The 12017-nt window shown below is 60.8% G+C and overlaps 1 protein-coding gene across 3 annotated transcripts; it reads left to right on the plus strand.

Annotated features, from left to right (window-relative positions):
• Positions 1–40: 40 nt before the first annotated feature.
• LOC120388710 (ras-related protein ORAB-1-like) lies at positions 41–9102 on the plus strand. 3 transcript variants are annotated; one of them, XM_039510732.1, is made up of 7 exons: positions 41–341; positions 1865–1974; positions 3152–3224; positions 4176–4271; positions 6106–6201; positions 7322–7453; positions 7606–9102. In XM_039510732.1, exons 2-7 carry the CDS (start codon positions 1952–1954, stop codon positions 7831–7833), a joined length of 648 nt encoding a protein of 215 aa, XP_039366666.1. In that variant the 5' UTR covers positions 41–341; positions 1865–1951; the 3' UTR covers positions 7834–9102. The 3 variants fall into 3 exon arrangements, with proteins under 3 accessions (XP_039366666.1, XP_039366668.1, XP_039366667.1); XM_039510734.1 differs by having other exon boundaries at positions 51–153; XM_039510733.1 differs by lacking the exon at positions 41–341 and adding an exon at positions 419–550.
• Positions 9103–12017: the final 2915 nt, after the last annotated feature.

Raw genomic sequence — 12017 nt, forward strand, 5'->3', positions numbered from 1 at the left:
CAAACATGGGGGGGGGGGTCGGGGGCAGCTCCCAGCTTAACCCACTCCCTCCAGCCTCTGAAGGGTTAAAAAACAAAACCCACCCAGATTTGGGTCAGGGGCTCAGCCAATCGCCTCCATCCCTGGCTGCGGCTCGCCCAGCCAGCCAATAGCGTAGGGCTTGTGTCTGTGCGCTGGGTTTTTGCGGTGGGGGGGCATCTTCGCTTACACCTGTCCGGACGGGATCGGGGCGCTGCCCCTCTTCGGGAAAGGGATCGGCTGGAAAGGGATCGGCGCTGCACCTGCTCGGGGGCAGGGGGGAGCGATCGGGCTGGAAGGGGGAGCCCCCCCCCTGCACCCAGGTGCCAGCTAATTTGCACTCGGCACCGGCTGTCTCAGCAGCGCCGGCATCTCCCCAGCGACGTGGGGGAGACTCTGGGGACCCCCCCCCCACGCCCGGCTGGGCTCGGGGTGGGGGTGCTACAGCCGGGGGGGGGGGGATGAGCGGGGAGGATGCTGCAGTCTGGGCCTGGGAGACATCTTACTGCGTCGAGCGGGTGTCCGGCTCAAGGTGCCTGAGCTGGGCGGGGGGGGGTCTGCTTCCCTTGCGGCTGCGGGGAGGGGACAGAGGGAGTAGATCGGAGTGTGTGTGTCTGGGGTATAGGCCGGGCTGCTGGGGAGGGGCTGGGGTATGGGCACGGGGCAGGCTTGGGGGTGGAGATGCTGGGGGTGGGGTATGGGCACGGGGCATAGGCTTGGGGGCTGGAGATGCTGGGGGCTGGGGTATGGGCACGGGGGCAGGCTTGGGGGCATGGAGATGCTGGGGGCTGGGGTATAGGAACTGGGGGCAATAGGGGGAGAAGGTCTGGGGGGGTGGGAGGAGCTGGAGGCAGGTTGCAGGAGGGATGAGAGAGCAGGTTTGGGGGGAGGGGCAGGATGCAATACCTGCAGCTGCCTGAGGGAGGGAACAGTCGGGGGGAGCCAGAGTTACACCCCTAGGGCTGGGGTACAGGGTGCAGATATGGGGGAACCTCGCTGAGCCCACTGGAAGACTGGGGAGGTGGAATGAGGGGGGGTTCTGGGTATAGCCCCTCGTGCCCCCTAGAATGGAGCCCCTTATACTCCACCCCCCAGAGATGCCTCCAGGCCCAGCCTGGCTGCCAAGTCCCCAATTGCTCCCCCACCCTGGAGGTCTGGCCCATGTGGGAAGGGGGTAACCCCCCCTCGCCTGCCAGCCACCATCCTGATTAAACTGGCCAGTTCCTGCCATGAGCCTCCCCCTAAATCTCGCCTGGGCTGCGGGATGGGAGTGGGGTGGGGGGTTGCTGAGAGGCAGGACTCCTGGGTTCTATTCCGGGGGGGCGGGTCTAGTGGTTGGAGCAGTGAAGGCTGGGAGCCAGGACTTTGTGGGCTGGGGTGTGTGTTTTCTCTTCCAGCTCTGGACCCCCTCGGTCCCCGTGTGACCTTGGGAAGTCCTTTCCCTTCTCCGCGGCTCGTGGGGGTGAAAACCTGATTTCCAGAGTAGGTTGCCGGGGGTAATTCACTGGGGTGTGAAGATTCTGGGATGAAAGGATCCGGGGAAGCACGGTGCATTATTATGGAGTAGAGCAGGGGGCTGGGAGCCAGGACTTCTGGGTTCTATCCCCAGCTTTGGGAGGGGAGTGGGGTCTAGTGGTTAGAGCAGGGATGGCAACTGAGAGGCAGGACTCCTGGGTTCCATTCCCAGCTCTGCCACCAGTTTGCATGACCTTGGGCACATCACTTTCTTTCCCCCCTGTGTAAAATGGAAATAACCCCCCCCCCATCTCATTTTGGTGAGGGGCTTAGACTGCACCCATTAATCCCTTTTGTCTCTCTCCCACACCCCCTGTCACTGGCCTTGCAGGATCCAGCAAGAACCTGGGGCTCCCCTGCCCCCCTCCCTCGAAGCAGCACCGTCTCTGAGCCGGACCCCGGACGCCCCCGCGCCGTCATGTCGACCATCAATCCAGAATAGTGAGTCCGGGCTGCCAGAACCAGGGGTTGCATCGCATGGCTGGCAGGAGGTCGGGGGGATGCTGAGCAAAAGATGGCTGTTGCGTGCAGTGAGTTGGGTGGGTCTCAGCCCGGTTCCTGGAGGGCAGCCGTCCCCTTTGCATAAACAACCGCAGCAGCTGGCATTGCTTGCCTGCCCGCCCTGTAATTCTGTGCAGTGGGGCACGGGGAGCAGGGGCTAGAGATGGGAGAGCCCTGGGATGGACTAAGACACAAATCAGCCGTATCCTGCAGCATCGTACCACCCTGTTTCCCTACCGTGCACCCAGGGCCGGCTCCAGGCACCAGCGCAGCAAGCAGGTGCTTGGGGCGGCCAAGGGGAAGGGACGGCACGTCCGGCTCTTCGGCGGCGGGTCCCTCAACCCCTCTCGTAGGGAAGGACCTGCTGCCGAAGTGCCGCCGAAGAAGAAAGCGGCGCGGTGGAGCAACCACCGATTGCAATCGCGTCTTTTTTATTTTTTGCCGCTTGGGGCGGCAAAAACCCTGCAGCCGGCCCTGCGTGCACCCCTGCAAGATGCTTGGAGTCCCCTCACTCTGAGGGCTGCCTGCCCATGCTGTCCACCTCCGTCTCCCTGGGTGCTTTAACTACTTTTAAAAGGGGGTGGCGGTGCATCATGTTGGGACGGGGGAGGAATTGTCCTCAGAGGAGATATAGGGTGAATGGGGCACATTAAGCAGATGGTGGGGGGGAAATATTGGAGAAGTGTGGAAATGTGCCCAGATGTTGGGGGGGGGCTTAATGTGCCCAGATGTTGGGGGGGGGTTAATGTGCCCAGATGTGCTAAGCACAGATCTCTCAGAGAAGGGAACAGGATCCGTTGGGGGGAGGTGTCTTTGTGCATATGGGTGGGGGGAGCCCTGTGTTCTCCTGGCAGGCATTAGAAGGGATGGGGGTGGTTGCTGGGGTCCTCGGCCCTGTGAGCGGGGTGATATCGCTCCCTGTTGGCCACCCGCAGCCACTGCAACCACTTTCCCCTATCAGAGAGCCACTATCAGGGGCTGGCAGTTCCTGCGCTGAGTCCGTTGTTGGATCCCTGCTGGCGGCTGTTTGGCTGCAGCGGAAGGGGGGGTTACTCAGCTGCTAGAATTGCCCCCCTCCAAGGCATTTCAGGGAGTCACCCTCCCCTCTCCCCAACAGTGACTACTTGTTCAAACTCCTCCTGATCGGGGACTCCGGGGTCGGCAAATCCTGCCTCCTGCTGCGCTTCGCAGTGAGTATCAGAGATGATTATTTATTAGGGGTATTACGGTAGTGCCCGGGCACCCTGCTCATAGACCAGCCCCCATTGTGCCAGGCGCTGTACATTTGTATTGCTATTAGGTGTATTACGGTAGAATCTAGGCACCCTGCTCATAGACCAGCCCCCCATTGTGCCAGGCGCTGTACATTTGTATTGCTATTAGGTGTATTATGGTAGAATCTAGGCACCCTGCTCATAGACCAGTCCCCCATTGTGCCAGGCGCTGTACATTTGTATTGCTATTACGTGTGCCTAGAAGCCAGGTCACCCACCCCATGGGGCCCATGGACACTCCTGACCCTAACAGCTCTTCCCCTCTCCAGGCCCAAGGAGGGAGAGAAACCAAGGACCCTGATGAAGGAATTTCTCCCATCCAGTGGGGGAAGCAAGAATGATGGGTGGGAACAGAGTCTAGTGGGTTAGAGCCGGGGGAGGGGTGGGAGAAGGGGGCTGGGAATCGGGTCTCCTGGCTTCTCTTCGTAGCTCAGTCAGCCCCTCGCTGTGCGACCTTGAGCGAGTTGCTGCCTTGTTCCCTGCCTCAGTTTCCCCGTTTGTGACGTGATAAAAATACCATACGGCCTGAACCTGAGGGGTTGAGGGCGTGTGCATCTTACTAGGGTAAAGCCACTGTCCTCTCCAGGATGGAATTGGAACTGCTCATTTGTGTGTCCTAGCCCCTGTGCTGCTAAGAGCCGATGGGGATTCTCCTTTAGCCCCAGTGGCCAAGCTTTTAGAGCAGGGGGAAGCAGGTGCTAAGCTTTTAGTTGCTGTGAAGTTCCTAGGGGCTGTGGGGTGGGCAGCACAGTGGCACCATGATGGCTGAGGGGCAGTGTTGGGGGAGCACTCAGTCTGGCGAAGGCTGGGGGGCACTGCCGGGCTCCCCCCGGCCCCATCACTCGCTGTCCCTCCTCTCTTCCCCAGGATGACAATTACACAGACAGCTACATCAGTACCATCGGGGTGGACTTCAAGATCCGGACCATCGAGCTGGAGGGGAAAACTATCAAACTTCAGATAGTGAGTTCATGGCAGTCGGGGGTGTCAGGACCCCTGGGTTCCATTTCCAGCTCTAGGAAGGGAGTCGGGTCTACTGGTTAGAGCAGGGGGGGCTGGGAGTCAGGAGAGGTGTAGGTTCTGGTGGGTTAGAGCGGGGGAGGGCTGGGAGTTGGACTCCTGGGTTCTATGGGCACCCAATCACAGGGCACTGCATGGACACTGACTGAGGAGGGGTCCACACCGGGTGCTGCACTGACCCCAGGCGAGGTCGGGGGGTTCCTCCTGTCGCGCTGTTTGCTGTACTGACCCCAGGCGAGGTCGGGAGGTTCCCTCCGTCGCGCCGGGTGCTGCACGACCCCCAGACAAGGTTGGGGGGGATTCCCCCATCATGCCAGATGCTGCATGGCCCCCAGGCAAGGTCGGGGGGTTCCCCCTGTCACGCCAAGTGCTGCACAGACCCTAGGCGAGGTTGGGGGGTTCCCCCCATTGCGCCGGGTGCTGCACGGACCCTAGGCAAGGTTGGGGGGTTCCCCCCATTGCGCCAGGTGCTGCACAGACCCTAGGTGAGGTTGGGGGATTCCCCCATCATGCCGGGTGCTGCACGGCCCCCAGGCAAGGTTGGGGGGTTCCCCCTGTCACGCCAAGTGCTGCACGGACCCTAGGCGAGGTTGGGGGGTTCCTCCCATTGCACCAGGTGCTGCACGGACCCTAGGCAAGGTTGGGGGGTTCCCCCCATTGCGCCAGGTGCTGCACAGACCCTAGGCGAGCTCGGGGGGGTTCCCCATCATGCCGGGTGCTGCACGGACCCTAGGCGAGGTCAGGGGGGTTCTCCCGTCATGCCGGGTGCTGCACGGACCCTAGGCGAGGTCGGGGGGTTCCCCTGTTGCTCCAGGTGCTGCACAGACATGGAGTCCCTGCCCCAAAGTCCTGACTGCTGAAGTGGCCTGGCAGCGCGGGGTCCTGACAGGGCCGGCTCCAGCGTTTTTGCCACCCCAAGCGCTTTGGGGTGGGGGGAAGCCGTGGTCAGCGGCACTTTGGCGGCAGCTCTACCGCTGCCGCTTCATTCTTTGACGGCAATTTGGCGGCAGGTCCTTCCCCCCGTCCGAGAGGGACTGAGGGACCCGCTGCCAAAGAGCCGGACGTGCTGCCCCTTCCCCTTGGCCACCCCAGGCACCTGCTTGCTGCGCTGGTGCCTGGAGCCGGCCCTGGGGCCTGAGATGCAGCGAGTCGCATGGGGAGTTAGGGGCAGAGCTGGGAACTGAGTCTGGGGCTTTCACCCCAAGCCCAGCCAGCCGGGGGGCTCGGCAGCGCCCTCTGCAGAGCTCAGAGCCAGTGTGCCATCACGGTCCTGCGTATCCGGGCTGCTCCCTGTGGGTGGCGCCGCCCGCGTGTTTCCGTCACCCAGACAAGCTCTTTCGTGTGTTTCTCCCCCACCCTGAAGCGAGCTTCCCCGCAGCTGGGGCTGCTGTTTTCCCTGCGTTTGCTGCTTATCAGAGGTGTGGGGGCCATGTAGTGGTTAGAGCAGGGGGCTGGGCACCAGGGCTCCTGGGTTCTCTCCCAGGCACTGAAAGGGGAGTGGGGTCTAATGGGTAGAGCAGGGGGGCTGGAAGCAAGGAATCTATTTCTGACTCTGGGGAGGAATGCTGGCCGGAGGCTAGAACTGGGGGGTTGGGAGTCCGGACACCTGGGTTCTGTAGTCCAGTAGAGCGGAGGATTCAGAGCCAGGACTCCTGGGTTCTATCCCTGGCTCTTGGAGGGAGTATTGTGGGAGAGGCTGGGCGCCAGGACTCCTGGGTTCCCTTTCTAGTGGTGGGAAGGAGCATAGTCCATGTGTCTTTCTTTCCCTGCCCTGCAGTGGGACACGGCCGGCCAGGAGCGCTTCCGGACGATCACGTCCAGTTACTACAGAGGTGCGCACGGTATCATCATTGTGTATGATGTAACGGACCAGGTGAGTCTGACCATGGAGCCCTTCCTAAGGGAGGGCGTTATGCCAGGTACGGACTTGCCCTTGGTTGTAAATGACTGTGGCTTATCAATGTTCTTCACCCTGGGGTGGGACATGGCAGCTGTTTATGCCAGGATCATGTCACCTGGCACTGAGATGCAGCCACCTCTGGAGTGGGACATGGCAGCTGTTTATACTGGAATCATGTCACCCGGCACTGAGATGCAGCCACCTCTGGAGTGAGGCACAGTGGCTCTGGATCATGTCATCTAGTGGAGAGATAAAGCTACCTCTGCATTGGGATGTGACAGCTGTTTCAACAGCTGTATAGAAACTACGCAGCATTTTAAGGCCGGAAGGGAAGGCAAATCCAGTATCCCAGTGAAAGTGCAGAGGAAAATTTACTGGTATCTGCATGGGGATTTTATTTTAAATGAACAGCCCTTTTTTGGCTTGTGTGTAGTAGATCCAGACCTGGCTGCCATGTGCCCTGGGCTGATCTCAGATGCGGGATTTCTTCAGTGAAGCGGTGCGCTGCCTGTTGTTTAAAACAGCTGCCACACTGATTCCGCCCTAGAGGCAGCTGCATGCGTTTGGTGGGAGACCTGAGCGTTGCGTGCGAATGATCTTCGCATTCTCTCAGAGCGGCTCCGTGCCAGCCAAGGACTCTGTGTCAATAACACCACCAACTTTGTTAAAGTCGAGGAGGCGAAATCCAGTCTTGCTGGAAATGTAAATGAATCTGCTGGGCTGAAAATCCCAACACCTGCGTGGCCGGGGGTGTCTTGGGTCTCTTTAGTAGGGGATTGGTCCTGCTTTGAGCAGGGGGTTGGACTAGATACCTCCTGAGGTCCCTTCCAACCCTGAGATTCTATTCTAAGAGGGTAGCCGCTCCGAGACTGGCTAAGTCCATTGCTTGGGGGTGGGGCAGTGGAGCCTTTCCCTCCAGGCTGTGGGCTCAAGTCCCGCTCAGGGGAGTAACGCCTGAGAGTCGCTCCCAATTAATGGTTGCTTTGGGGGACGTGTGTGTGAGCAGATCTTCCCAGAAGGAATCAGGGAAGCGCTGGGCCTCTGGAGACGTCGCTCTCAGAGCCTCTCCCGTCTCCGCTCCCCTCCCCTCCAGGACTCGTTCAGCAACATGCACCTGTGGCTGGAGGAGATCGGCCGCTACGCCAGCGAAAACGTCAACAAGCTGATTGTGGGCAACAAGAACGACCTGACGTGCAAGAAGGTGGTGGATTACACCACGGCCAAGGTCAGTACCGGGGGGGACGGGGCAGAATAATGCACGTGTCGCACACTTAAACCCGAGCCCAGGGCTCCCGGGAATAACCAAGCTGGCAGGGCGAGGCGGAGATCTGCCCGGCACTAACCGTGGCCTTTCGTGTTTTCCCTCCCCTGGGGCAGGAATACGCGGACGCGCTGGAGGTGCCGTTCCTGGAGACCAGCGCCAAGACCGCCACCAACGTGGAGCAGGCCTTCGTCACCATGGCGGCCGAGATCAAGAACCGGGTGGGCAGCGGCCTCCCCCACAGCGACAGCCACCAGCCCAACCCCCACATCCAGAGCGCCCCCCTGCGGCAGGGCCGGGCCGGCGCGGGGGAGGGCAGCGACGGAGGTCCGGGCTGCTGCTAGGGAGGGGGTTTTCCCCACCCACTTACCCCTTGGTGGGGAGCTTCTCGGTGTCTGGGACTACGGCTGGGGGTCAGGACGGCTGGGCAGGGGGACCCTTTGCAGCACCCTATTTATTTGCAATAGATTTTTACAGGCTGCGATCCAGCTCCCCCCCATCCCTCTCCAACCGCGTGGGCGCACCGTCCCCCTTGGCTAGCCAAGAGACACTACTGATCTGGGCTCCTGGCGGGCTGAGGTACTCCAAGCTCCATCCTCTCCTCCCTTGTCATTCCCGATCCCCGCTGCATGGCCATACAGCCAGCCCTGCTCTGCACCCTTCAGGCTTCTGGAAGGGCACCAGCTGAATGCCGGAGGACGCACGATGCCTCCCTGCATGGGGGTGGAAGGCGCCGTAGCCACAGACCGAGCAGCGAGGAACTGTGCGTGACACCCAGGACACAAGCAGAACGCGCCATAGCCTGCGTCCCCTCTTAACACAGCCTCGTGGGCGTCTGGCGCCAAGTTAGCGTCTGTTTCGTGTCCAAATGCTTGAATTTCTCCCCCCTCGGCTCAAGACTGAAGAGTGGCTTGAACATTCAAAGCTGGGGCAGAAAGGCGACTCGGGCCGGGTCTCGAAGGCCCTGCAGCCGGAGGCGATTTCTGACAGCAGGGGCCTTGTTAATCCAGAGTGAGATCCCGTGGCTGGGCGGGGTCCGCTGGAAAACGGGGTGCAGGTTTTTAACACCATGGGCGGTGAGCCAGCGGAGGAGCTCTCTCAGCGCCGGGCTGGAGTCTTCATCACTCTGGCGTCTGAGAGCCGAGCGAGCTCCCCCACCAGCTAGGGGCTGAATGCTGGAATTCTGGTGTGTGAGGCGCCAGCCTGGCTTACGGGGAGGTTTTTGACTAGAAAGATTTGAAGGAGGGTCAAATTTCAATCCTGCCTCCCTGGCAGAATCCCCGCCCCCCGGGATTGAAACCCCCCCTTGCTCACAACTGATGTTTTTAAAAGCTGCCTCCAGCCCACGGCGGGGAGAGTTTGACAAAATCCCTCCCCGCTGAGCGGGGCCGCGGAGGGATGAGGACCTGGCTGCGTTAATTGGCTCCAGCATGTTCCAAGCGGGACGCTGCCTGTCCTGAGGGGTGGGGGATTTAAAGGGATGTGTGTTTGATGGGGGCAGGAGGTTATGGGGTGGTGGTAGAAATGGCAGCTGAGTTAATGGACTTGCTGGAAAATTGGCCCTTGGTATTTATCCTATTGCCTTTGAAATACAGTTAACTCTCTAAACTGCAGCTTGTCTGGCATGACCCACCGCTGGCGGCAGGTCGTGGGGCCCACAAATGGCACGTGCCGGCCGGGGACAGCAGTTTATCCCTGCTATGTAACACCGCTGAGATTTTTTAGGGCTTGCGGGTGCCCTAGGAATTAAAGGCTCCACCTACAATTGATTCCTGGAGCTTTGCATCAGCCCAGCCCAGAGCACTTGGCTAAGCAGAGCCACAGCCTTAGTTCCATTTTACAGATGGGGAAACTGAGGCACGGAGCAGGGACATGACTCACTCATGGAGCCCCAGCAGGCCCAGGGGCTGTGCTAGGGATAAGATTCGGGTGGCCAGTGCTCTAACCCTTTAGCCGTGCTCCCTCCTGCCTGCATCATATTCCCCAGCCAGGAGGTCTCAGCTACCTCATTGGGGCTCTCGCTTTTCTTAAGGCCAGCGGCTTTGGAGCAGAAGGAAAGGTTGAACTAAACAAGCCAGTCAAGTGAGTCCTTCACAGCTGAGAAACAGGACGCAGGACAGGAACGGGAAGCCAAAAAATCTCACAAAGCGACAGTCATGAGGGACCAGGTGACCTAAAATAGTTTGGATCTCAGCGTACTGTCTCTAGGGAACACAGTGAGACAGGACAGGCTGTACTGTACCGTTTCGTTTAATCTTTGGCCTAAGCAGCCAGTTGTGTAAGGGCCCTGGCCCACTGCATTAAAGGTCTTTAGGCACGTGCCGTTGTCACGGACTCACAGATCGTGGCCCCGTGCGGTCTGTGGGGGGTGCCCCTTCCAGTGCGACAGCCCTTCTCGGGGGTCCACTCTCTGTCAGGGTCAGGCCCCTCCACCTCCCGGAGCCTTCGCACACCTGTTTCTCACTGTGTGCCCCCTCAGGGAGTCCACGCGCTCTGGACCCCCCCGGGCCTCCACTCCCGAAGGGGTTGATGCAACCCTGATCTCTAGACCAGAGCGACTCTCAGCCAGCGTAAAACAGGAGAGTTTATTGGGGGTTGAACCCAGCACAGGAAACTCTCAGGGCCTCAGGCCTGGCCTCCCTCAGCCCAGCACATCCCAGTCCCCCTGCAGCCAGGTGGGCTCTGCCTGCTCCCCCTTGCCAGCCCCCAGCCCCCCTGCTTCCCAGCTGGGCAGCTGAGACCCCCGGCCCCAAGCCCCGCCTCTGTCCATTGTCTTCTCTCCAGGTAAACAGGCTCGTAAACAGGATGGCCTGGGCCTCCTCTCCTCTCCTCTCCTCTCTTCCGTCCTCTGGCTGGAACCGGCTGCTCAGGTCACCAGGGCCATTGTCCTCCCACTGGCCAGAACCGGCTGAGACTCCTGAGCTGGGTCACCAGGTCACCAGTCGCTGGGGTCTCCATCCTCCAGGCCATCGGCCATCCTCTGTACCAACAAACTCCCTCTCCCCTCACCTCGTTAAACCAGTAACACCCAGGGACACTGAGTCCCCCTCCCTCTGCATGCAACCCACTGGAAAACATGGAAAAACCAAGAAACCCCCCACTCTGTCACACCCACTCATTGGTGTCATCCCGACATACAGCCTTCCCCCCCCCACACACACACTATTAATTTCAGTGGGAATGAGGCACCTAAATCCCTTCTAGGAGCCAGGCCAAACCCTCTGAGCATGGGCAGCGGTGCCCCGATATTCGATGCCAAGGTTCCCGCTTTGGCTTGCAACCATTCCCAGCAGAACGGCGTGCACACAGCTGGATTGGGGTGGGGGGGCTGCGGCAGCCGGAGATTTCGCTGTGCCTGGTGGCAGACGGTACAGAGTGTGATTGGGGCACAGCAGGTGAACAGAGAAGTGGGGGGGGGCTGGCAGAGCAAGGAGGGGTGGGTACCTCTCACTGCAGCCGTGGGGAGAGCCGGCTGGAGCTACCGTGTCCTGGCTTGATGGCTGCACATCAGCAGAGCAGTGGACACATTGGGAAGGGCACGGAGAGGTACGGGGCTGGCCCCAGGTATGTAACATCTGAGCTCAATCTAGCTAATGGATGCGTGTCATTAACCGCTGGACACGCTTCCCTGCTCGGGGGGAGGGGGGGGCGTCTCTCTCATGCAGAAGTGTCCCCCCCAGATGTACCTCTCCAAGCACTCTGCTCTAGCTCGAACCAGGACGCGCCGGGCCAGCGGCTCTGGCCTCAGTCGGACTCGCTGGGGCTGAATCTAGTTGCCGGAGCAGGCCATGGACAGGGTGGGGGGGGGTTGCCACCTCAGCCACTGCCTAGGAGCCAACGGGGGAAGGGCAGGTGTTGCAGCCTGTGACAGCCTCACGCGTGCCAGCCTGGGGGGGAAGGAGGGGGGCACAACACCATATGCTCTGTGCATCAAGTCACTCTCCACACCTGGGCTGCTGCTCACCTGCCTTCCCTTTACACAGCGCAGGTGGGGACGGGCCCTAGATGCAGGGCGCGTTCATGCTGCGCCTTGCTCCCCCCCCACCCACCCCCAGGAGTGCATGGAGGAGCGGTGTTGGGGTGGGGGCGGGGATTGTGAGCAGCAATGGTAGCTGCTCCCTTCAGCCAGGGGCTGTTTCCCCACCCGGGCACAGGCGGAGGGGTGCAGGGGCTGGGTGAAGGGGACACAGTGCAGGGATTAGAGGTGCAGGGCTTACAGGTGCAGGGTGTGTGTGCAGGGATTGGGGCAACGGGGGCACAGTGCATGGGGTGAAGCGTGCAGGAGGGGAGTGCCGGGGTTGGGGGCGAACGTGGGGTGGGAAGCCAGGGGCACTGGGACAGGTGTCAAACTACAAGTTCGCCCTGGGGGCCATTTTCCCTAAGGCCGGTCCTGCCCAAGAGCAAAAACTCCCAACGCTGGCCAAACAATCCCTCGTCGCCTACGTGTTTTCCACCCCCCCACCCCCACCAGGGAGCTGAAAGCTGTTGTGTTTTCCAGGAGGCATGTCCCCCCCCCCCCACAAAAATT

This window comes from Mauremys reevesii, linkage group 22 (genome assembly GCF_016161935.1).
Source record: "Mauremys reevesii isolate NIE-2019 linkage group 22, ASM1616193v1, whole genome shotgun sequence".
NCBI lineage: Eukaryota > Metazoa > Chordata > Testudines > Geoemydidae > Mauremys > Mauremys reevesii.